Genomic DNA, 27,944 nt, shown 5'->3' with positions numbered 1-27,944 from the left:
GTGGAGTGTTACCCCTCTGAAAAGCATTTTGGACACCGACTGTCTTGATTTTGCTGTGTTTATACTAGTAATGTTGGTTAGAGCAGCATTCACAAAACAGATTATTGTTATGGATTTCACTGTCAGTTATCTTGAATATGGTTTAGAATAACTGAGTTTACATTATGTCAATGTACCCATTACTAAAGTCTCAATTGTAGCTCTTGTACTTATTTGCTGCTTATACAATACTAGTATAGTAAGCAGTGTTTACACAGAATCAAAATATTCATTTCAACACATGTATATTAACACAAGATTACTGGAAAGTAACAGATTGTGTAATCTCTACAGTTAGCCAATGTTTTCATATAAATCTATGTAGCAACTGTGTTCCTCACTGTGCTTTGCACCGATACTTTCAAACCCAAACAGCTGCATATATGTTATTAGAAGAATAATATAATAGCTGCTTGAATTAGAATCAAGATCATGTTCTCCTGAAGTCAAATGTATTGCTGTAAAATCACACGAGTCTCTGGTTCTTAATGTATTTCTTTCACATGCACTCTTCATTAAGAACTTAACAAAACACAATCTGTACTTGACTTTATAAATCCATTTTCCAGCATGTTGTGGTTTCTGCCTGGGCTTTACTGTTGATATAGAAATCACTGTGCTAATCCTGAATCTAGTCCTTTATTGTAGGACTGTCCATTCTTTCTGTGTCTTATTCTGCCAGCTGAAGAACAGGACAATTGAAGCTATTGCCTTAGGCATAGGGGTCTAAAAAGTCTAACTAGCATATAAATTAACTAATAGATTATCTACAAACTTTCTAATTTTTTGCTCATGAGACAACATATTTTTTGCAGGATGGAAGCACCATACTTGTGTATTTCTGCACCTTCATTTAAAATTACTGACAACATCAGTTCAGTATGTTTTGGTCATATGCATTTTTTAAATTAAGACTCTTTAAATATTACAATTTGGAGGTAGGCTGGTGGGTGGAAACACTAATCATACTTGCCCCCTCTCCTAGTATGTCCCTGGGAAACCTGACCCCGCAAAACAAACCCTTATGTTTGCATTCATGTGCAGAATCAGGCACAGTTCTCTTAAGGAGCAGAATTGTGCCATCTATGCCATCTTACAGAACTATTAATGTGCTTGTAAAAATAGGCACAACCTGCCAAATATATAAGCATGATATCACAAAGCAAGAAGTGGCTGTTGTCTATGCCTCTGTATATCTTACTGGTTTGTAAGTGACCCCATGAAACTTTTAGCTTGAATGAGTCAAACAGAAGGAGCCAAATTGAATTCAATATCATACCTCCCAATATTTTAGTTGACTGAATCCAGACACAACCACACACCCAGGGCTGTTCATAGTGCTTCTGAAGCATTAGGCCATCCCCAACACCACTCCCTTCCACTGGAGACAGACAGCCCTCCATTGTACTGTCCTGCCTACATTCGGAGAGTTGGGAGGTATGCAATATGAATAAATTATGTTTTCTTTTCTCTTTGAGGAGACACCAAAAATACTCCCTTTTGTAAGCATTATAAAAAAAAAATCAGAATTCATGAACTTTTCACTATTTTAGGGGGGTATTCAATTGTTCATCCGGACCGCCGAAAAACTCGCGCTCTAAAACTATTACCGTTAATACGGTAATTTTGCGTGTAAAAACCGTTCATATGGTAATTTACTTGCTGAATTTCAGCTTGCAGCTCAGAGCTGCGAGCTGAAATTCAGCGAGTAATTACCGTATTAACGGTAATAGTTTTAGAGCGCGAGTTTTTCGGCGGTCCGGACGAACAATTGAATACCCCCCTTTGTATATTATATACTTAAACACATAACGCTTAATTTTAGAGTTATGTGAAAATCCAGCTAAAGACCATTGCACATTGCAACCTAATTAAGCCATGTTGCAATGTGATTAGTACAAAGTGCTTTTACGTGTAGCACATAAATACTGTGCAGTTTTATTTTTACACTGCAATTCAGAGTTGAGCTAGAGCTCACCACCCCTCCCAATTCTAGGTCTGTCTGCACTTTTTAAATTTACCCCCTCTCCACCACAACATGGTTTTCCCAAGGTGTGTAAAATTGTACCTTCTAAATGGATTTACAAATAACTCTGAATCAGGCCTATAAGGTTCAGCACTTTGTGGGGGGAATTCAATTGACCGAGTTACTCATGAGAGTAATGTAACCCCTGGATTTCTGCTTGCGGCTCTCAGAGCTGCGAGCAAAAATCAGCATTGAAATTGCCGCACTAACGGTAATAATGCGCACTATTTCCAAAGTAATGGTAATAGTGCGCGGGCCGCATTACTCGTGAATTCCCTCCTTAGAGTCAGTGATGTATAACATTCTTTGCCTTTTACTCAAGGTGGCACATCCCATGGAGTTACATATGAATTTTCCCTTATATCAGTTGATAATAGCCCTATGCCATCTACCTGTGTACATCTGGCGCACTCTCAGTTATGAGCAGAACTATACATTTTTGTCTTGTTTTGCTTAAAATTTTATGTATAGAAATATAGAAATATCCATAAAAATATAACTACTTTGAATTGGGAGAAAGAGTATGTCCTAAATTGTACATGGAAATATTAAGGCTAATGGTGGAAACTAAGGTCATTGTGTTCCATATTTATAAAATAACTTATATTTTATCCCAGTAGGGATAATTTTCATGTGGTTTCAATCACAGCTATTACTATTTAAAGTACTTTTTTAAACGTATATAAGAGTTAAATAATATAAAACAATTTTACAATATTACCTCAAATTACTGATTGCTGCTATAAGCATACATGATGCCCTAATCTAATAACACCAAGGCCAACCCCTGGTATAATGGCATTTAAACCTTCTCACACAAATATCAACTAACAAACAACATTAATGTCACTATAGTTTAATAGTATCAACCCAGCCCTAGCTACAAGAGATCACTGTATATTACCTGTATATTTAAATAGCCAAGAATGCTACAACATCAATTTTCCATAAAGTTTGTATTATTATTATTATCAACTAATACACAGACCAGAAACAATGCTGTGTGCATCCTATCATGTTCACACATTCACATTTTTTCTCATTGCCCTTCAAAAAGCTTGTCACCTTCCTTTTATCTATCAAAGCAGTAGTCACAATACTGTCCTGCCTACATTCGGAGAGTTGGGAGGTATGCAATATGAATAAATTATGTTTTGTTTTCTCTTTGAGGAGACACCAAAAATACTCCCTTTTGTAAGCATTCTAACTTGTGCATGTCAAAACAAAGCAGCAGGCCCTTAAAGGAGGAATCCAATGCAAAAAATATGTTGGTATTTATATATTTTCTTGGTTTGTTTCTTCGGCCTGTTATTATATAATATAATTCAGTGCAGTGTCATGGACTACTATGATAGCCACAGTCACATGGTACATGATGTAATGCACAGAGAGGCTTTAGAATGCCTCTCTGACCTATGTCTGCTCTTTGTACTGAAAAATCCTCTCCCATCTGCCTTCACATGACATGCTGAGAGCTCTGAGCCTGTGTCTGTGTAATTGGCAGACATATTTTGTAACCCCCAGGGAGATTTTGAAAAGGAGATAATAAACATTATAGATGCATGTTAAAAGGTACTTAACAAAAATATAACCTGGGATTGCTGCTTTAACTCAATGAAACAAGACTTGCCAATAATTACAATAGAAGCCTACTGACAAATAGTTTTGCTACCCCTTAGCCATTGCTAGCTGTTCAACAACCAAGTCTTGTTTGTGATGTTTAAATTTAAAAACACAAGAGATTAATCACATTTTAAAAAGTTAAAGAGAATGCATTAGATTTTCGTTTGTTACGGATCCAACTGACTTCCTTTAGCATGCATGACAGTAATATAAAAACAAATCACTATTGTTTCTGAACAAGGTCATGCTGCAGAAAAAACACTAATTTCACTTCTTCCCGTCAACTTAACCTAAGATCTGCTTCCTGCTGCTTTCAATCTTTATATACCTGGATGTGGCTCCTACCTCCTCTGCATAAAAAATGTGCCTCTCACAAAGAAGAAATGATAAATAAGATATATGGTATAAACGAAATCCATGTAATATAAATTTATATATATATATATATATATATATATATATATATATATATATATATATATATATATATATATATATAGTTTAATATGACTCTAATAGACATAACAAACCTCAAAGAAAGAACACCAATGTGGTATCTCTATAAACATTAGAAAATACCTAATACACTTAGGTGCATATCTGTGGGTTAGCCCCATCTGTATTAAAATAAAATAAATGCATTTTTTCTGCACACTTTCCATATTTTATCCAAATTTATCTAAAATGCAAAATTATGTAATTTGGACAACCTCTATTGAAAACCATGACCTCTCTGTACAGAGAACTGGGAGGCATGGCAGAAATTCACCGTTACCTGAAACTGAGAACCTACAGTGGACTCAGTACATCCATAGCTTACAATGGAACTCTACTGTAGAGAGAGGCATGTCATGTACATTTGAGGCTACAGATAACAGCAGTGGTCACCTTTTTTTTTTTTTTTTTAAAGTAATTTTTATTGGGGTTTTTTCAAAACAAAACAATGAGATTGAAACATACCAAGAGAATGTATAAACATACTGTATACATATGAAATTCAATAGAGTTTACACATAATAATAGTAAGACTTAGGGCTAGATTTACTAAACTGCGGGTTTGAAAAAGTGGAGATGTTGCCTATAGCAACCAATCAGATTCTAGCTGTTATTTATTTGGTGCAGTCTACAAAATGACAGCTAGAATCTGATTGGTTGCTATAGGCAACATCTCCACTTTTTCAAACCCGCAGTTTAGTAAATATACCCCTTAGATTAATTCTCTAAAATCCGGTATGTTATTTATGGAAAAGAAAAAGAAAAATGTTGTTTGTTTTTATTTTTCAGAGGGAGGGGGGAGACGAACAATAGGGGAAGGAAAGGGAGGTTATGGGAATGGGGAGGGGAACAGGAGAATATTCTACTCATTGTATTATGCCTCAGATTGTAGGGTAGAGAGGCATTGACCCGTGTGGCTATATGAAGAACGAATTAAATCAGAATTTTCCAGAACTTATATGCGCAATGATCCTTCTTAAACCTGACAGGGGTACCTATCCAAACCAACAGAGATTTGTCAACCGGTTGTCAAGGGAGGTTCAACATCATAGTGATTCGTCCAGGAAGACCATGGGCTAGATTTACTAAGCTGCGGGTTTGAAAAAGTGGGGATGTTGCCTATAGCAACCAATCAGAGTCTAGCTGTCATTTTGTAGAAGGTATTAAGTAAATGAAAGCTAGAATCTGATTGGTTGCTATAGGCAACATCCCCACTTTTTCAAACCCGCAGGTTAGTAAATCTAGCCCAATGTGTTTTTGAAGTTCACTGGTTTGTCTTTGAGGAGAGCTGTGATGCTTTCCATCCTATAAACTGACCAAACTTTGTTGATAGTGGCTGAGAGTGAGGGGGGAGAGGTGTTTTTCCATAGAGCGGCAATTAAACATTTAGAGGCATTTAATATATGATTAATACGTTTTTGCGTGGAGCGACTAATGCCTGGGAGCCGTCTAGGAAGAAGCGAGTATAGGGGGGACTCGGGCATTTTAACCAGTGTAATATCCTTGATGAGATTATGAATTTGTTGCCAATAAGGACGCAATTTAGGGCAACACCACCAAACGTGCAGCAGGGTACCCCGCAAACCACACCCTCTCAAACATCTGTCACTAGCAGTCGGAAAGATAGAGTGGAGACGAGAGGGGACCAAATACCATCTATAGAAAATTTTGTAAGAGTTTTCCTTTATCCTAACTGATATAGATGACTTAGCTATATTAGCTCTTACCTTTGACCATTCTTTAGGAGTCAGGGTCTCCCCGGTGTCCCTCTCCCAGGCAAGCTCATGAGGGTCTTTATCGGGTTGGCCAAAGTTGTTAATCAATTGATACAAAGTGGAAATTAAGCCTCTAGTAGTCGGGGAACAGCGACACAAAGATTCTAATGGAGAACAATGAACCGAGGGAGGGGGGGGGGGGGGGGGCGCGTTTAAGGAACGATAAAGGTGCCTAAGTTGAAGATATTGATAGAAGATTTTTTGGGGCAAATGAAATCTTCTCTGTAAGTCTGCGAAAGTAGGAAAAACCCCAGCTGGGACCAGATCCCAAATGGAGAGCAAATTATGTGCGGACCAGTAATGAAATATTTTATGATCTAACCCTGGCTCAAAGTTTTTATTATTCCAAAGTGGGACAAGGAGTGGATAATTAGATCGCAACTTGTAGAATCTGGTTACTTGATCCCATAATGAGACAGAAAAACGAGCAGTGGGGAGCTGAGCTAAACACCTAGTCCTATGCTGGGATGGTATCCAGAGTAAGGAATATGGATAATATAGTTGCAATATGTCTGCCTCAATCTGCGTCCACACTCTATAATGAGGGGGTGAGTGCCATAGGATACATTGTGACATATGTGTAGCTCTATAATACTTTATTATATTTGGGAGGCCCAGTCCTCCAGAGGTTTGATGTTTAGAGAGTATTCGCATACGCACTCTAGGCTTACGCCCTGCCCATACAAATTTAGATACCATTTGCTGAAGGTGCTGGAGAACATGTAAGGGAACCTGAATTGAGAGCGTTTGCCACAGATAAAGTAATCTAGGTAAAACATTCATTTTGATTGAAGCCATCCTACCAATCCAGGAAATATGAAATTTATTCCATTGAGTTAGGTCACCTCGAATTGCATTAATTAGTCTAGGGAAATTAGCTGCGTATAGAGAGGAGTAATTCTTGGTTATATATATTCCCAAATATTTGATCTTATTGTGCTGCCACCGAAAATTATAAGTGGTTTTAAGAGGTTGAGTGATATGCTGAGGGATATTAAGATCTAAAATTTCGGACTTGTCCGCATTAATTTTGTAGTTCGATAGGGAACTATAGAGCGATATTTCCTCAAAAAGTTTAGGCAGTGATGCATGCGGGCTAGTTAGTGTAAGTATAACATCATCCGCGTATAGAGCTATCTTATTATCTTTAGAACTTGTGGGAATACCCGTGATTCCCGTATTGTTTCTGATTCTAGCTGCTAAGGGTTCCATAATGAGGGCAAAGAGTAAGGGTGAAAGGGGGCAGCCCTGGCGGGTGCCATTACTTATTCTAAAGGGTGTGGATGTGAGACCGTTCACTAAAACTGAAGCTGTGGTGTTATGATAAAGCGCCGACATCCCCTTACAAAAGCAACCTTGGATCCCCATGCTTCCTAAAGTCTGCTGAATAAATGGCCAAGCCACTCTATCAAAAGCTTTCTCAGCATCCAGAGCGACCACCAAGGCAGGGAGAGACGTACTATTAGCTATGTGGATTAAGTCTATTATCCTTCTTGTGTTATCTGAGGCTTGCCTTCCTGGAACAAATCCGACTTGGTCCAGGTGGACCAATGAATGGAGGACGGCCCCTAATCTATTTGCTAGGATCTTAGCAAAAAGTTTTAGATCCACGTTAAGCAGGGAGATGGGTCTATAGTTACTCACTTCCGTCGGGTCTCTGTCTGGTTTAGGTATTACGACGATCCCCGAACCGGTGGTGGCTCCATCAAATTTGCCCCCTTCGAGTACTAAGCTAAATAACCCTGAAAGCATGGGGACCAGCTGGCGTACAAATTTTTTGTAATATATAGAAGAAAATCCATCCGGACCTGGGGCTGACTGACGTTTCAGCGCTTTAATGGCCTCAGTAATTTCTTCAGGGGTAAGCTCTGCTTTAAGAGTTGCCAATTGACTTCTACTGAGTTTAGGTAACTGGCAGGAGCGGAGGTAGCTCTTAATATTTGCCTCAAGCTGGAATGGATCTTCTATTGTTGGACTCAAATTGTGTAGAGAAGCGTAATAATCCCTAAACCGTTGCGCAATCTTTTGAGGGTCAAAAGGAGAGCCAGTGTTCACCTTTTATGCTGTTCGGAGGGGTCATGTTTTTCCTTTTTTTTAGAAGCAATTGTCCAAAAGTGGACAACGCCATTACAGGATTATATCACAGAAAAAAAAACATAGACAATGATTTCCTTTGAAGTGAATGATATAGAAGAGAATGAGAAAAGAGTAGTCAAGGTCTGATCTCCTATTAGACACAGCAGGATTGAACATAGAAGCAACAGAGGGTGAGAGGTAGAGGCTATGGATGCATTGTGTATGGCAGTTGCATTATAATCTGCTTTGTATTAGCAGAATGATTCGTGTAAAACATGTGGCTAGTGGATGGGCTGCATACCAATTACTTTTTGAACCTTGATTTGTTATGTAAAGACATGTACTCAGATTGAAGGTAGTCTTTAAGGTTCGTCCTCTCATAAAAGAAGAAAAGTAAAAGTGATTATTTATACTTCCAGCAATATAAAGTTTGAAAGAGTATAATGTTTACCTTCCTCATCTGCATAGCACAAAGAGCTTCCCCTTTCCATTTCTTTGAACAATAAGACAGCACATTGACTTCCGCATTCACACTCAGGTTTCCTGAATAGAGATGTAAAAAAGGACAATAAGGTTTCCTGCATTACTCATTTTACACATATTCCTGTAAATGAAAAATGAATACTTACTTTTATTTTTAGATTGTCCTTGACATGAGATACTACACCTGCAAATAAGCAGATACATTGCTGGAATGCAGTGAGGAACATATGGAATGTGACCAAATGCAGGAGGAAATAACATACCACAATGAAATCAGGGCTTTGAAGTGCTGCCACATCATAAACAGGACTGCCACGGATAGAACAAGACACTGGTGTAATTGATTCCACAGTTTCTTTATAAACTCATGAAGAAGAAGCAGCTTAGACTGCTCATCAGGGGTCTCTAAAACAAACAAATCCAATGTCATCTCTGGTCTAGTTTACACCCTAACTAAAAATAATACCTATAACTATTTATACCATAACAGCTTGAAGTTTTCATCATACCTAATCACACTGAAATATGGACTAATGTGATGGTGGATCATTATGGATTTGCTATTTCTTAATTCACTATGTACACAGTCATTCATGACTGATGGCTGGTGAAAAAAGATATACACAGACCTGCCTAGTCAATGGGGTTTGGACCAAGAACCTGTGAGGTTCAGTACCTGCTTCCTAGCCTGTAAGTCACTTCTCTCCCCATGTTCTGTCAGTGCACATATAGCATACTTGCCAACTCTCCCGGAATGTCCGGGAGACTTCCAAAATTCAGGTCAGTCTTACGGACTCCCGGGAGAGCTGGCAAGTCTCCCGCATCCCGCAATTGCGGGGCTAATATGACGCAATTCGCTGTGAATCGCGTCATTTTGGCCCCGCTCCCCGTGACAAAGCAGCATATTTGTTGCAGGGGGGGGGGGAAGTGGGAGCGGGACCAAAATGACGCGTTTGGCCACGCCCCACCCCCTCCCCCCCTCTAGACATGCCCCTCTCCCAGATGCAACTTGCCAAAAGTAGGCAAGTATGAAATATTGTCTCTAGACATATGTCTGTCTAACGAGTACAACTATAATGAGTTTCCAGCAATCTCCAGTCATATATAAGACAGGCTAAAGTCTGTACATGGCATAACCATTTTATGACCTATATATACTTGCTGTATTTAAGTCTATGTGGAATATACTGTATATGTTATGTGTGTGTATATATATATATATTTTATATATATTTTATATATATATATATATATATATATATATATATATATATATTTATATATATATATATATATATATATATATATACACAAGTTAACCCGTGCATGATACTCATGCATTCTAGTCAAATCAAGCTACTTAAGGTGTTTAAAAGGCTCTTGTCATGCATTTGGGCCATAGCCCAGGCCTCCTCAGGGGAAGAGCGTTACCTCCCGACGTAAGCGCCCTTTTTTAACGTGGTTTTGTCCACGTGTCACCACCTCATCATTTTTCTCCATCACCTCATCCTTCATCTTTATCGCCACATCTATCCAGATGTCTATCCAGACACAGGGATCTCTCTCAGCGGTCCTGAGTATCACACTCCTCTCGCTCTGTCACCCCCGGCAACCACCAACCACTCCCCACTCTCACCCCTGGCAACCACCAACCACTCCCAACTGTTACCCCCGGCAACCACCAACCACTCCCAACTGTCACTTCTCCTTCAAGAAATATATATATATATTTTTAAAATCTTTATAAACACTTTTAACAATTAACAAATTAAATTAACAAATTAAAAACATCTTAGTATACCAAATTTCAGCCCTTTCTGATTTTTTTTTTCCCACACACACTAAGAATTTAGTAGGTCAGTGTATAACTCCGCCCAGCAGGTGGCGCTGCAGCTTGGTTTTATTTTTTTCCACACAGACAGACAGACTAACACACGCCACTAGGCATATATATATATATATATATATATATATATATATATAATGTGTGTGTGTGTGTGTGTGTGTGTGTAAGCATGTGAGTATATATAGAGGTATTTTGGCTATCTGACTGCATATACAACTATATGAAGTTGCAGTACATTGGCTATGTGGTGACATGTTCTATATGGAAGTTTATTGGCTGTACAGTATGTTAACATTTTGGCATATAAAAGGACAAATGGGCCTGATTTACAATGAATTTTATTGCTATAAAGTGTGCACTAAATATTTACCCTTTCGTCATAATAAAAAAATCATATATAGTTTTTACAATAGCAGGCTTTCTAACTATTCATCTAATAATGTAAAATTTCTACTGCACACTTTTATTTTGCATTGTGTGGTGTATATGGAGCTAATTTAATCATTTCATTTTGCAGACTACACAAAATCACCCCTTAGCTTTCTTCTTGAGAAAAAGAATTTTCAAGTTGGCAGGTCTGTATACACTATATGTCGAAAACAAAATTCCAACCCACTGCATACCAGGCAGTCCTAAAGTGGAGCTATAGTCGATTAAGGGGAAAAGAAGTTAAGTAGTCTAAGCTGTATTATTTAGAAAGACTATGTAATTAGACTATCTCTTGAAAAATATGATATCCTGTATGCAAATTCATCATGTTAAACATTCCACTTATCATTTAACTTTCTTCTTTTACATGTTCTAATTTCTTCACTGTTCTACACAGGATCTTGCAAGTGTTCAAACGTAAAGAGAGTTTATAACTAGACCAAAACATACAACATTGTATGACTCATACATCAAGATGGAAAATGCTGAATCAGGTCCTGTTAGTTGTTTTTCCACTAAACAATTTTAAACAGTGTGTCACCACAAAATAATATCTCACTGCTGTTCACTTCCGTAACAATAACTATTTCACAGTATGCAAAAATCCTCTGTACTTCTGATTAGAACTATGGTAGAGGGTGTGGGAGGGGGGGGGGGTTAATTATAAAAACTCTCTCTATTCCTCCAGTCTTTCTTCAATATATTAGCTGCTGGACTCTAAGAAAGACTCTGATTAGCTATTCTGGAGGTACATGGGAGTTTGGATAGTCTGGAAGTACATGCCCAAAAAAGGTCTGGATTCAAAGGATCTTCATAAAAATCTTATACCATAAATCATAGTTGCCTACTCTCCCAGAATGTCCAGGAGACTCCCGAATTTTTGGGAGCTCTCCTGGACTACCAGGTGACCAGGGTAACCTCCCGAATCCTGTCCGCTTCATTGGTGAAGTGGATGGGGGCGGAGCTGATCGCATCACCTGGCCCAGCCCCTGCTATAATAGCCCAAAATTGATATTGTATAGCAGGGGTGGGCCCTAAAGATGCGATTATCATGACCACACACCCAAAACACGACCACCAGTGGAGACCTTCCAAAGGGGTGAGCTCCAAAGTTGCAAGTATGACAATCATACTTTTTCTTTTCCTTCTCTGGGAGATCCCGGAGGGGAGGTTAAGTGTGACTGCTGAGGGGAATGGTGTGATGTACTGTGAATCACATGAAATAAAAATTTAGTAAGGTTTTAATCTTGATGTATTCAAAATGGTAAAGGTAAAGGTTGAAGCCAATGAGCCATTCTTGTGCCGGCATTTGAGGAAAAGCGAGTGGGAGAGACAAGAACGGCAAAAGGCGCAGGTGCGACAGCCCCCCATTCACTTCAATCCTTCTCCCTCAGTAGCAGTTGTTCAAACCTCTGCTATACGGTTTTGATTTTAATGAAAACAAAATGAGTGACAAAAATTGCTGTGACACATTAAAAAGCCAAGTGGAGCTGAGTTTTGAAAAAACACAAACGTAAGCATTAGTGGGTGAAAGCATGGCCGGATTAAGGGTGGGGCACAGGGGGCACGTTCCCCGGGCACCCCTTTTCTCCAAGGGCCCCCCGCCGCCGGCAGCCTGCTGATCGGATCACCTGTCATTAGGTGATCCGATTCTTCTGCTTATGCAATGTGCAGCTGTAATCTGTTTCAAGGGAGCCGAAGAAACTTATTGTGGAAAAGAACTCTGGGAGATGTAGTTTTTCACACTGCCAGTGTCCATCACAAAATGCCAGCAATGTAACTACAATTACCAGAAGCCACTGCCCTCGAATGTCACATGTTCCATCTGTCCAATCGCTGATTCTACAGTCCAGAGAGAGGCAGAGCTATCAACTCACCTGTAACTTGCTACACACGGTATTGAGTAGTTTATATGTTGTCTGTGTGTGTAATGTTGTATAGGTGTGTAGTATAAGGTGTGCACACTGCTTGTTACATGCCATGAGAAGGAGGAGGATGGGATAGTCTCTCATGATCTTACACTGACTGTAGCAGCTGCTGCTCCATGCTAGAGACACTAGTAACAAAATCATTGCTTAAAGATCATGTTCACTATTAAGTGTTGCATAGATCATTTAGAATGTGTTGCCCACGTTTATATGACAATGAAAGCACATAAGAAATAAGACAAATGAAGAGTAAGCTTCTGGATCCATGTTCCTGTTGTATTGGTATGTTTTTACAAAGTACCATGTCGAATTTTACTTCATGTTTTTTGTTATTCACCTGCATTGGAGTGTGAATGAAAGTATGAAAAACTTTTAGAAGAAAGTTAAAGTAAAATATATTTTTCAGTTCTACTTTGACTTTCCACTGTAGCTGTCTTAAAAAGTATAGCTTATAAGAAGTATTTCCCTCTTCATACACAGACTGATATAAGATAAATCTTAAATGACAAACTATAGAATGTCCGTTATGCTTCGCGAGGTCTCACTGGTTATGATACTCTGCATCATGGTACTGCGCCTCATGGTATTGTGTAGGAGACTACAACGCTTTTATACAGGTATCTGTACTGCCCCAGTAATGCAATTTATAAGCAACATTCTCCTAAGTTGGTTACCTGTAGCAAAGGAATTGGACATACAGCATGCTAGACATGTTTAGTGAAGTATACATATTTTATGTATATTATCGCTCAGTAATACACATGAATATGTTTTATGTGTCATTTGTTGATATACTTGCTCCTTAGGTTAAATCTTTCAGTAGCTTTAGACTTGGATAATGCAAGATAAATAACTTGAAGTGGAAAAAACCTGGGTGCCCTGAGTAGGCTGCAGGCCTCATCATCTGGATCAGGGGTCGGTAACCTACGGCACGCTTGCCATATATGGCACGCAGCGCTGAGTTGTCTGACACACCAGCACAGTTTTCACTAAAGCTGAAAATCGCCGATATTGAACTGCTGCGCGTGTGCATTGTCCCGCTGCACAACTGATGACTTGTGAGCTGAGTTGCAACACAGCTGGCTAATGTAGCATAATATTAATTGAGAGCACTTATGTGTGGTATAATATTAATTGGGTGCACTTATGTGTGGCATAATATATATGGGGGCCCACTTAGAAAATATAAATTAACAGTTAAATCATATTAACTTTCCAGTAGTAGTAATTTAAGCACAAGTGCTATTTCTATGTGCACTTCTTTTCATAATCTGTGCGGTAAATATAATGTTGGCAGATATTTCAGGAATATAAAATAATAGCATTGCATTGCAAAAAGTGCCTTGCAGCAGCTGTACATTTTTTTCTCTTGCCATATCAATTAGGTGTGTAGTCACCGACCAGTCTGGGATCCGTATGGAAATGCTTTGAGAGGTGCCTATGTCTTTTTCAGAGTCCCTATTGCCAGAGCCGGATTAAGGGAGGGCCCCGGACAAGGTTCTCTATGGTTCTTGGTGCTGCCCCCAAATATCGGTATACAGAGAGCAGCACAGGGTCCTCGGTTTAAATGCTTAATTGGCACTAGGTGCCTAGGGTCCCATCACGCTGGTATTATAGTAACAGCATGGATGGATGCAATTATTATTTTAAGCCTTCTGGGCGTTGTGTGTGTGTGATTGAATGTAAACCAGAGGAACAACCCAGGAAGATAAACCACGCTGATGAGGAGGTGGAGATAGAGAAGGAGATTGAGGAGGCCATGAGGATGTTAAGGAGGTGCGGAATGAGGAGTAAGAGGGAAGATAGAAAATGTACTTGAGGGGAATAGAGGAGTAAGATGAAGGGTATTGAAGAGGAGAACGTGGGGATACAGAGTTAGTATGTGGTGCTAAGACCTGGATTTTCTATTTGCCCCTATGGCAGCTTTTATCCTGGACCCTCTCTGCCTGCCCCTAGAAAGTAGCATTTAAAAAAGTGGCCATTTTAAGCGAGTGAAGAAAATCACACAGTAAAATTATAAAGTTACAATTGCACCATGGATGTTATCTAATGTCTCACTTTTTGGAACCATATGGACAATTGCACTGCCTGTCAGGACACTGTCAATCACAATTTACCACCTGTTTTTACCACCACTTACTCCATTAGCTCCCCTCCTCCGGACATACACTTTATATAGAAATGCATGACAAGCCATGAATAAATGTTAATATTAAACAAACAAAACAAAAATTAAATAAGACACCTTCATTCTAACTGTTGTCACAGACATTAGCATATGTTGCCTTGCACACTCCAGGCCTGCTAATGATAAGTTGGACTAGGCTCGTAAGGATGACCAATATATACACACACATACTAAGGTAACTTGATAATTATAGGGGTCACTTGACATGAAAGAGGACGAGCTGTCTGGGTGCAGGCTGCAAAAGCGGCCGACAGAGGTATCTGCCTCTCCAAACACAGCATGGATGTGTGAGGGAAGGGTTCTTAATGTTATGTGGGTGGGCTATTAATTTAATGGTGGAGTTTGGCTGAGGGCTAATTATTTAATGGTGGATTGTATGAATTTATTTGAGGGGTGATGGTGGAGTATTTAATTTAATAGTGGGCCTATTAATTTAAAGTGAGTTAATGGAACCTTTAATTTACTGCTGGTTTTGGGGCTATTCATTTAATTTGGGGCTAAGGTTGGAAAAAAGGAGGGCTATTTATTAAACATGAATATAAATTATTAAATGTTGCCAATGGTTGTGTGAAATGGGTTTATTTATTACATGTAAATGCTACAAATTTATTGCCGGGCTGTTTTGTGGGGAGGTTTATTTATTAAATGTGTACGCTATTAATTCAATGTCGGGGCTGGTTGTTAGAAATAGTTCTATTATTAAATTTGTATACTATTAATTTTATTTAATTAAATGTGGGTGCTATTGATTTAATGCTGGGGATATTTCAGAATTTCACGAACGTTCCAGGATCTACACCAGCAACAACTTTAAGATACCAGCTGCGGCAGCTAGTGAAAGCGGCAAGAACAGGTAGAAAGCAGAACAGTCCTGAATCTGGTGGGGCAGTCCCAATTTTGGGTGACTATCCCACTTATTCAGGATTTAGTCCGACTGCAAGGACAGTTGGGAGGAATGTTCTGCTTCACACTTCTCTGCTCGTGAAGGGGGAGCTGCACCTAACACTAGTGCACATAGAATTTCCTGTGTATTTGTCTAAAATTATAGCCTTATTACACCATAGGGGCCCCCCCTGTCTTAAGTGCCGCAGGCCCCCTAGAGCCTTAATCCAGCTCTGGGTGAAAGCCGAATTTGAAATTAAAAAACAAATTTGTTTTTACCTTTAGCCAGGGCCAGATTAACAATGGGTCTGATGGGGCTGCAGCTCCAGACCCCTCCATAGAAATAGGCCCAGTCCAGCCAGGAGTAGAAAAAAAAAAAAGGGGTGGGCAGTCCTGTTATTGGAAAGCAAGAGGCAGCCAATCGCGAGGCTGCCTGTTGCTGAGTGGGGTGGGGGCTGCGTCTACAGAGGCTGTGTGTGACTCATGCTGTACCAATTTACACCTAGTCCCAGACGGAGGGGATATGTGACAACAGGGGATATGTGACAAGAGGCCCAACACTGTATATGTTAAAATATAATATGCATGTGTCAATGGGCAGTGTGTATTAACATAGGGATCAGCTCCTTTTCTTAAAACAAAATTACCAGAGATGCCCTTCTGCATACCACCCATGGTTAATTGAGTTACTGTCGCCTTCCTATCACCTGGAACCAGGCTGGCCATTCTCTTCTGACATCTCTCATTAACAAGGTGTTTCCTCCCACAGAACTGCCGTTCACTGGATGGTAATGGTTTTGGTTTTGGGCATCGTTATCAGTAAACTCTAGAGACTGTGGTGTGTAAAAATCCAAAGAGATCAGCAGTTTCTGAGGTACTGCAACAGCACATAAGGCACCAACAATCATTCCACAGTAAAAGCCACTTAGATCACATTTCTTCTCTATTCTGGTGAGTGGTCTGCAATTTTTGAACACTTTTGCAATTTTTTACCATGTCTCCACTCTTTTATACATTGAGTTTCTTCCACATGAATGGCTGATTAGATATCTGCATCAACTAGCATGTTTACTGTAAACCCTAGTTGACAGTAAAATATATATATATATATATATATATATATATATATATATATATATAACTATCATCATTAACATTACATAGCATCAGCAGATTCCGTGGCGCTTTAAAAGTGGGAACAAACGGTAATATAACAATACTGGTTAATACATACAGACAGAGAGGTAGGAGGGCCCTGCTCGCAAGCTTACAATCTATGAGACGATGGGAGTTTGATACACAAGGGTAAGTGCTCCATCATATTGCATTTTGGACCGCTTAGAATGCAGAGGTATAAATTATTTAGTGGGCTGTATGATCAGTCACACAACAATGTTGGTCAGACGTTTTTTCTTGTGTTAGCTGTGTAAAGGGTAATATGTATATGGTAACCTAGGGAGATTAAGAGGGTAGTTGAGGAATATTTTAGGCTTGACTGAAGAGGTGGGTTTTTAGAAAACGCTTGAAGGTTTGAAGACCAAAGGAAAGTCTTATTGTGCGAGGGAGGGAATTCCACAAAGTCGGTGCAGCACGAAAAAAGTCCTGTAAACAGGAATGGTAGGATGCGATCAGAGTGGAAGAGAGACACAGATCTTGTGCAGAACAGAGTAGTCGAGTTGGGAGATATTTTGAGACAAGTGAGGAGATGTATGTTAGTGCAATTTTGTTGATGGCCTTGTATGTTAATAGAAGAATTTTAAATTGGATTTGATGAAATACAGGCAACCAATGTAGAGACTGATAGAGTGGTTCAGCAGAGGAAGGACAATTTGCAAGGAAAATCAATCAAGCCGCTGCATCCAAAATAGATTGTAGGGGTTTGAGTCTGATCTTGGGAAGACCAGTAAGGAGAGAATTGCAGTAGTCAATGCGGGAGATGATGAATGCATGAATTAAAGTTTTTGCAGTATCCTGTTTAAGATATGTATGTTTTTTGGAAATGTATTTTAGGTGTATGCTGCATGATGTAAATATTAGAGATGTTCACTGACCCCCGTGTTTTGGTTTTGGATCTGGAATAACTTTGTGTTTTGGTTTTGGATCCTTATTTTGTTTTCTAAAATCACATAATTTGGCTCTTTTTTAGTTCCAACATTATTATTAACCTCAATAATATTAATTTCCAGTCATTTCCAGTCAATTTTTGTCAAGTGACAAGAACACTGCTAACCCTCCTGCTTCTGTATGAGCAATGGCACTGAGCAATGGCACTGGAGAATGGAGAGTGACAAGAACACTGCTACCCCTGTATCTGTGTGAGCAATGGAGCTGGATCTCTTGGGGAGGGGAGGGAGGTACTTATGGAATCCAAAACCCGCGAGATCCGACAACTCAACAATGATGTTTTGCCTTAAATTCAGATCCGAGGACGCGCAAAAGTACTGAGCCGGCTCGTAAGCCTACTTGGATTCCCTAAGTTCGGGTGGGTTCGGTTTTCAGAAAACCGAGCCCGAGCATCTCTAGTAAATATAGAGTTGATGTGGGGAACAAAGGATAGTTGCAAGTCAAAGGATTACACCTAGGCAGCGAGCTTGCGGAGTGGGATTTATGGTCGTGTTATCAACAGAAATAGGAATGTCAGGCAAGATGCTTTTGTTGGTGGGTGGAAATATTATTAATTCTGTTTTTAAAAGATTGAGTTTGAGTTGGCGAGAGGACATCCAAGATGAAATGGCAGAAAGACAGTCAATAAGGCGAGACACAGATTGTGAGAGATCAGGAGAGTATAGATAAATTTGTACATCATCTGCATAGAGATGATACTGAAATCCAAATTAGTGTATTAGTTTTCCAAGACAAGTGGTGTAGAGAATAGAAGAGGACCTAGGACTGAGCCCTGTGGTACTCCAACTGATAAAAGAAGTGGAGCAGTGGAGGAGCCAGAGAAATTAACACTGAAAGAGCAATTAGCTACGTAGGATGAGAAGCAGGGGCCTGATTCATTACGGATCTTAAATGAAGAGGTATCCTATTTCAGTCTCCTGGACAAAACCATGTTACACTGCAAGGGGTGCAAACTAGTTTTCTGTTTTGTACATATGTTAAATACTGACTGTTTTTTCATGTAGCACACAAATATCAACTTTAAATTTCAGTGTACAAATAAGCTATCAAGTATTTGTGTGCTACATGAAAAAAACGACAGTATTTAACTTATGTACAAAAGAGAAAACTAGTTTGCACCCCTTGCATTGTAACATGATTTTGTCCAGGAGACTGAAATAAGAAGTTTCTTAAGTTAAGATCCTTAGTGAATCAGGCCCTATATCTCTTTCCCTCCAACCAACCCTGACATTAGATAGCAAACACATTTAATATATAAACCTATTTCCCTCCCTCCAAATAGCCCCTGAAATAAGATACCTCTTCATTTAAGATCCGTAATGAATCATGCCCCAGGATAAGACAGTGTCTTGAAGACCTAGGGATTGTAGCGTTTGTATGAGGAGAGAGTTGTCAACAGCGTCAAATACAGCAGAGAGATCCAGAAGAATTAGGAGAGAGTAATGGTTTTTAGATTTAGCTGTGATCAGATCAAATCAGGCCAGTTTCTGTGGAGTGTTGAGAGTGAAAGCCTGACTGAAGAGGATCCAATAGGTTGTTTGCAGAAAGAAAGTGTGGGACCAATATAGATACATATAATACACAGTGTTTTATATATATTTATACTTAGATTGAAGTGTCATTTTTTTATAAATTTTCTTAAGTTTTCAGCACCCTGTACTTTGTTCAATGTTAAAAACCTGAAAATTAGCATTTTTCATGTATGTTTCTGTTACAGCACTTTATAAATCCGTTACGCTGGCTCGAATTATTTCTAAAACACAGCACAGCTTTGAAATGGAAACGATAGACATGACATACATGAAGTTACTCAAGTGGCATGTATACGTTACAGAGGGAGCGGGTGCAAATAGAGAGTCATCTTCCTCCTCTCTCACCCACTCGCTCCTGGCTTTACCTTATTCTCCCCAGGAGGATTAGTGGTTTGCTCCACGGCATCTTTTGGACATTCTATGTTTCTGTAATGTGCATTGCAATGTTTTTTTTGTTTTGTTAACTCTTTTCTATTTTCATAATGTGTGGATTTATATTTTTTGTAATACTTATTGAGCACCCCTCCCCCGCCTCTGCGAGGGGGTTCCTCCTTGTATCCCCCCTTGTTGATTCCCCTCTTTTTTTTTCTGTACCCCAAATATTTTGCAAAAACTTCAATAAAAATTATTCATGAAAAAAAGCACTTTATAAATAAAAATAATCAACCATTGTATTTTTGTCTTCAATGGTCAATAACATAACATACCTTTACCTCTCAACTGTCCTGATTCCATCTGGATAGTCCTGATTTTAGGGGACTATCTTGATTAGCCAGGAGCTTGTCCCAGCATGAGGAGCAGCTGGGATGTATTTCCCCTCTTTACTTTACATACATGTTGTGTGAACCAATTAGTGTTGTACTCTTTATATAAGGGAAGATGGGGGGGAGATGTAGGTGGCTGGAGGGAAGTGCCAGCTATGTCCTCCATGGTGCTGGCCACACCCACAAATCACTGGCCACACCTCCAGTGGGACGGCACTTCTCACAACAGGCCCTTTATCATTTTCAGCCACAGGCCCATGTGGCCATTAATCTGGCCCTGCCTTTAGCCTGTCCTGGAAGCTGAGGGGGTGCTATGAGAGTATTAGCCTAGAGCAGCCTGAACTCTTAATCAGGCCATGAGCATAGACATACAAACATAAATAAGTCCTAGCCTGTTCAATCCTAACTTTATTCCTATACTTGGGAAAACAAACTAATTTAAATCTGGAGGTTAATTAATAGGACTGCACTATTATTATGAAAATGACATTTAGCAAAACTTTCAGAGTTTTCCCCCTTGTTGTTGCTTATGTTCCCAAGTATGCTACCAAAAGAAACCATCTGTCTCTTAAAAAAAAAATAATATAAAATGGTTATGTGTAAATGGACTCGCTCCTTGAGGCACAAACTACCGTTGGCCATTACTGGTTTAAATTAAGTCTCAGATTTGTAAGAAGATCCAGGGCAATTTGTTTCTGATGTAATTTGTTTAAACTTTACCCAAAAGTAAAAATATAGCTTTCTCTCTTTATAAAGATATCAATATTTGGGTAATAATCATTTACATTCTTAATTAATACTAGGTTAACAACAAATTCTAACAAAGAAATGTGACATTAAAAACAAAAAGGGAAAGCATTACACAGTTGAGATGTGTAAACAGACAATCTATCATTATGTTTTAGCAAACCTCTTTTACAATGCAAATGTAAAGTCCTGATACTGATGTAATGGAACGGGAAGGGAAGCATGCAAACCAGAAAAACTAACCATGCAAATATCAAAATATTAATAACTACTGTACAAATATACATTGTATACAATACACATAATCAGAATATTGAAAACTTAAAATTATATCCAAAAATGGATTCATCTGGGCTCATCAATGTTTGACAAAACATTAGGTTAAGTTCCAAGTGACTATTTTCAGATAGTATACCGTATTTGACATAGGTGCAAAGAATACATATGCAGAAGTTAGAAGCAGACGAAACCGGTTTTTGCATAAGTGGCAAAAAAGTTTGTATTAGTGTTTTGGCACCACCCAAAATCTTTGTGCCATCCATGCACTTTTCTAGTAGTGCATTTAAGCTATGCAAATTGTGTCAACGTGGCGAAGAATTGTTATGAGATATGGTGGTGTAGGAAGCAGGTTTAAGTGGTTAATAAAACAAAACTTGATTTAAAAACACAGCATTTTAATACCTAAGCACCCATTTGCAACCAAACTTTCTAATGACTAATCTAAGAAATACCACCTCAGGTGGGTGAAAAAAGGCATATTTAACTGCACACACATCCTGTACTAAGATCTAAATAGTTTATTAGATATGAAAAGGCATAGTTGTCGGAGGTGAACAGATAATAAATCATGTTAGAATCTGCATACATACCAAAGACAAAGTTGCAGCACTGCAAAAAATTTAGAAAAAAACACATGTAACAAAACACAATAAATAAATTAAGCCAGTCTCCAAGAAATGAATGAATAAAATCAATTCATGCATACTGCCAGTCCTTCATACAAAAGTATTGCTAAATGAAAAAAACTCTGAATAACTGGAAAATTCTGAATAAAAGGGTTGAACACCTATGACAAATAACTATGCATGTTAGCATTTTTCTACCCTGTATGTCCTGTTTTATGTATGTCGTACTGTCCAGTTACAAATGAATGGCATTAATGATAATAATTGAGCGAAAAAGCCACCCACTCTCTGAAATACGTAGTGACTGATGTGGAAACCAATTTCCTCACATGGTAAATCCACATTGTGCTGCACCAAAATGCCTGGTCACAGTGTCAACAAGCTCTCAGTAGAAAATAGTCTCCTCACATGATGAGTCTGGTGCTGAACCCAGAACCAGCAGTGTGTGGAGTGAGCATAAAAGCTAGACTGTGGGCATGATGACCGTGATAAATCCCATGATTGTTGGGGATAACATGTATGTCTATTAAGCCAGTGGGTTCACTTACAACAAAGTTCTTTATTATACATGGCCACAGTTCAGACTCCTTTTCTCCCACCTCACAGACTCCTGACACTGTGACCAGTCTTTTTGGTGCAAATGTCTGTATGCATGTATTATACCTCCCAACAAATTTAGAGCTCTGTCCCACTGTCCCACACTAGGACATGTTTGTCCTGCAGGGGAGGAGAGATATCTAATGGGCAGCCTAGTGACTTATATTGTTTTTTAATTACATTGTAAACAACAATGTTTAGATACATTCTTTCTATATGATTTATAATACAAATGCCTCTATATAAGTGCTGAGTAAAAGATGGACTTTTACATCTTCACCTTTGACCCAGCTGACTATAAGTAACTAGACATAAGTAATTCACCATCCTAGGACTCTTCCTGACTGAAACAATGAGAAGTGATAATGAGAACAAAATAGTTTTTCATCCTGTGACTTATCCGTATTTTCTAGTTTAAAAACCTGAAAAACAAAGCCAGGATAAAAGATTATTTGTAAGAAAAAATAGACGCAAGTAATAAATAGCAAAATATATCATTACTGCATCCTATAAAAAGACACATTTTATACGCGTACGTTGAGCCAGATGCATCTAAGCTAATTGTCATCACTATAATTTCGTAACGTACACCAGTATTCGAGCACCCACAAGTTTCCCATCTCCTAATAGGGGCATATGTATCTGAGTCTCAGTTTACGTAAGTCACATTTGCTACAACAAGCCCTCACACAGCTCCTCCTTCCCCTGTACAACCTCTTCAATCATAAGGAGGAGCAAGCGGCCATGAGAACAAAATGCAACTAGAGTCTTAAAATGGCTGCAAATGTAACTAGTGCTTTGTGGGCATGTGCAGAAGAAGTCTATTATATGCTGAAAACACATTTTGCGTCCAACTTTACATGAGTCCCTTATCTGCATAATGGCTGTTCAGTACAATTTTACAATCAATGGTTTAGAAAATTATTTTCAGACAACCAAAGTGCAATACTGATTTACAATAAGAATAAATATATTTTCAATATTTAAAAAAACTAATCATTATAAGATATTGTACATGTCATAAATCAGATAATTATATATAATAGTTATGTCAATTAAATAACGAGACTGATTAAATAACTCAACTTTATTTATTGGTATAACAAATTTAATGTTTGTCCCCTTCAATATACTCCCCATTTGCACTAATACATCGCTGTAGTCTTGTTTTCCACTGGTCGAAGGCATGGAGCAAATCAATTTCTGTCACTTGTTTCAACAAATCTGCTGTTTTCTGCTTTACAGCATCAACTGAGTCAAAATATGTCCCTTTAAGCACTAACTTAAATTTTGGGAAAAGATAAAATCCAAAGGTGCTAAATCGGGCGATTATGGAGGATGTTTAAGTGTAGTAATGTGTTTGTCGGTCAAAAACTGCTTCACAGAAAGTGCTGTGTGAGCTGGTGCATTGTCCTGGTGAAGAAAGAAACAATTTTTCCACAGTTGCGGACGTTTCTTTCTGACTCTTTCTCTCAGCTTTTGCAAAACTTCCTTACATTAATGCTGATTAACTGTTGTGCCTTCTGGAAATCTTTTGTGCCACTCAAACACACGCGCACGAGACAGGCAGTCACTCCCATAGGCCGTAATAAGCATTTGAAAACATTCTGTTGGTGTTTTGTGCAATTTTACTAAAGATTTCACATTGACACGTTGTTCAACTTTTAAACTTAGCATTTTTCATCACTCTACAGAGAACACAACCAAACTAAATGGCGACTCACAATCAACTGAACGTCATAGAGTGTTGCAGCTTGTCATGCAGGTTCAGACAGGTTCAAGGTTACTACGTATGCAGTTATAACCGGTTCTGACTGCTTTCTTTACTAGGTGGAATCCCAGTCTCGTTATTTAATAGACATACCTCGTACAATATATATAATTTTAATATCAAACACCATGACTGTGCATTGTATGTAAAAAGAGCTTGTGCATCGTATGTCATGTCTTGTATTTCCTTATCTGAATCACGCAAATTAACTGAAACTGTACCTTGGGTATTTCCTTACAGACTTAATGTTTTCATGGAAAACAACATTTAAAAATATTTAAATGTTAGGTGATAGCTTGCACACCTGTAGTAAAACAAGTTTGCAAGTTAAGCAGGATATATGTAATACTAGTAGGCACTTCTAAGAATATGTTTTTAGGTCTAGTTTTCATGAGAATATTTTTTTTCCATACGTAACTAATTATATAAAATACTGTACTTCGAAGTAAGTTTTACTTTCACGTAGAAAAGGTACAAAACTAATTACAAAAACACTGCACTACTTGTGGGCAATAAGTAGTGAACAAAATCAAATCGTTCTTCTAAAGCTTAGAGATTTATCCCTAAGTGTACTTAGTGCCCTATGTACTGAGTTGCAAACTATTGTATTTAGAGCAGCATGAATACAGCCACTATACTGTATATCTGTTTTTGACTTGTATATGTTTGTGATTGTCTTACATCTGCTAAGAACATTGTAACATGTCATTTGAGAATTTTTTATGGTGGAATCCTTTCCACGAGCATTATGTACCTCTGAAAATTTTGGTGAAATACATACGGTTTTCATCTCATATTGGAATTAATTAACATAAATAAGAGCTTCCATACTAATTTCTACATACAAATTAAACATTACCTACAGACTCCAGAAGATCAATAACCTTAATTACAAAATTCTCCAATAAAATGATCATTCTGTTATAATAATTTTGGAATAAAAAATTGTATTCTGTAAAAAAAAAGCTAAGGAAACCGTACATATCGGTGATAAATATATAAAATAAAGTATGTAATGTTATAGTGTAAAATACACTTAAACAGATCATCATCATCATAATTTATTTATATAGCGACTAGGGATGTGCACCGGCGACTTTTGGTGTCTCGTGTTTTGTGTTTTGTATCCGGATTTTCGTGATGTTTTGGGTTCGAATTTGTTTCGCAAAACACCTGCCGAAAGCTTTTGATTCGGATTTAAGGTTTTGGATTCAGATTTTTTTTGAAAAAAGCATAAAAAGTTCAAAAATCAAGTTTTTGGGCTTATTTTCACTCCTACGCTATTATTAACCTCAATAACATTCAATAACAAGCATTTCCACTAATTTACAGTGTATTCTGAACACCTCACAATATAGTTATTAGTCCAAAACGTTGCAACGAGGTATCTTTCTGGACTGCGTAGTGGAGTGGTCCCCACAATATAATAAGAAAACCATCAACTGGTCTGAATCGCACCAAAAAATGTACCTGGACTGCGTAGAGGAGTGGGTCACCACAATATAATAAGAAAACCATCAACTGGTCTGAATCGCACCAAAAAATGTACCTGGACTGCGTAGAGGAGTGGGTCACCACAATATAATTTAAAAACCCTGAACTTGTATGATTCGCACCAATAAATGTATCTTGACTGGGTAGAGGAGTGGGTCACCACAATATAATAAGAAAACCATCAACTGGTCTTAATCGCACCAAAAAATGTACCTGGACTGCGTAGAGGAGTGGGTCACCACAATATAATTAATAAAAAACCCTCCACGGCTCTGAATTCCCCAAAAAAAAAATCTGGACTGCGTAGTGGGGTGGCCCCGGTACTAAATTTGATACCGGGGCCAAAATATAATAAATAGTTACACCCTCAACTGGTCAGAATTCCACCAAACAAGTATCTTGACTGCGTAGTGGGGTGGCCCCGATACTAAATTTGATACCGGGGCCACAATATAATAAATAGTTACTCCCTCAACTGGTCAGAATTCCACCAAACAAATATCTGGACTGCATAGTGGGGTGGCCCCGGTACTAAATTTGATACCGGGGCCACAATACCTCCTCCAAGTTCCAAGTGCACCGCTGTAGACTTGTGTCCGCCGGAAACAGAGACACAACATACGCTTTAAACCGAGGATCGAGCACGGTGGCCAGAATGTATTCCTCTGACTTTAAAAGAGTGACCACCCGCGGATCCTGGCAAAGCGTACGAAGGGCTACATCCACAAGAGCTACATGCTTGGTGTAATCGCAATGGTTTACCAGCTCCTCCCTCACTTTCTCCAGCTGCTTCTGCAACAGCCTGATCAGGGGAATGACCTGACTCAAGCTGGCAGTGTCGGAACTGACTTCTCGTATGGCAAGTTCAAACGGCTGGAGAATCTTACACAACACGGAAATCAGTCTCCACTGCGCTTGACATAGGCGCATCCCCACTCCTTTGCCTATGTCGTAGGTGGCTGTGTAGGCCTGAATGGCCTTTTGCTGCTCCTCCATCCTCTGCAGCATATAGAGGGTGGAGTTCCAGCGCGTCACAACCTCTTGTTTGAGGTGATGGCAGGGCAGGTTCATGCTTTTTTGATGTGCCTCTAGTCTGCGTTAGGCACTGGCTGAATGCCGAAAGTGTCCAGCAATTTTGCGCGCCACCGCAAGCATCTCCTGCACACCCCTGTCACTCTTGAGGTAATGCTGCACCACCAAATTAATGGTGTGTGCAAAACATGGGACGTGCTGGAAATTGCCCATATTTAATGCCCGCACAATGTTACTGGCATTGTCTGACACCACAAATCCCCATGAGAGTCTAAGTGGGGTAAGCCACTGGGAGATAATTTCCCTCAGTTTCTCTAATATGTTGTCAGCGTTGTGCCTCTTATTAAAGCCTGTAATACACAATGTTGCCTGCCTTGGCACGAGCAGCCGTTTTGTAGATGCTGCTACTGATGCAGCTGTTACTGTTGCTGCGGAAGGCGATGCATCTACCCAGTGGGCTGTCACAGTCATATAGTCCTTCGTTTGCCCAGAACCACTTGTCCACATGTCCGTGGTTAAGTGGACAGTGGGTACAACCGCATTTTTCAGAGCACTGAGGACACTTAATCGTACTTCTCTGTACATTTTTGGTATCGCCTGCCTAGTGAAGTGGAATCTCGACGGGATTTGGTACCGGGGACACAATACCTCCATCAACCCTCTAAATCCCACTCCACTGATGGCGGACACCGGGCGCACATCTAACACCAACATTGCAGTTACAGCCGCAGTTATACGCTTTGCAATAGGGTGACTACTATCGTATTTTGTGGTCATGGCAAACGACTGTTGGACGGTCAATTGTTTTGTGAAAGACTTAGCGGTCTTACGACTTCCCCTCTGGGAAGATGACCGACTAACAGCAGCAGTGGCAGTAGTAGGCGTACCGCTGCAGGATTCCTCGGATGAATCCCGTATTGGAGAGGACTCAGTCTGGCTGCTGACTTGGGCTGCAGGACTGAATCTGATGGAGATCGTGGAGGAAGTTGACGGAGGGTGTTGCTGGTGTGTATCCAACTGGACCATGGGATTTAGGTGTCCCTGTACCGATGACGGTCCTAGCCCCAGTTCCTGAACTAACCACTGAACTATGAAGGTTATTCAGGTGACGTATAAGGGAGGATGTCCCTAGGTGGGCAAGATCCTTACCCCTGCTTATTTGAGCTTTACATAAGCTACATATGGCCA

General features: G+C 39.2%; 1 protein-coding gene across 1 annotated transcript in view; it reads right to left on the bottom strand.

Moving 5' to 3' along the window:
* Nucleotides 1-27,944, bottom strand: part of OTULINL (OTU deubiquitinase with linear linkage specificity like) — a 79,434-nt gene that overhangs the window by 38,892 nt on the left and 12,598 nt on the right. Inside the window, exons 2-4 of the mRNA XM_075212909.1 lie at nucleotides 8,781-8,922; nucleotides 8,664-8,701; nucleotides 8,486-8,577 (exon numbers count right to left, since the gene is read on the bottom strand). Of these exons, the coding sequence (XP_075069010.1) occupies nucleotides 8,486-8,577; nucleotides 8,664-8,701; nucleotides 8,781-8,922 (272 nt within the window). The remainder of the gene's footprint in view (nucleotides 1-8,485; nucleotides 8,578-8,663; nucleotides 8,702-8,780; nucleotides 8,923-27,944) is intronic.

The sequence above is a fragment of the Mixophyes fleayi genome, chromosome 5, assembly GCF_038048845.1.
Source record: "Mixophyes fleayi isolate aMixFle1 chromosome 5, aMixFle1.hap1, whole genome shotgun sequence".
Classification (NCBI taxonomy): domain Eukaryota; kingdom Metazoa; phylum Chordata; class Amphibia; order Anura; family Limnodynastidae; genus Mixophyes; species Mixophyes fleayi.
This window is presented reverse-complemented; position numbering and strand designations above follow the sequence as displayed.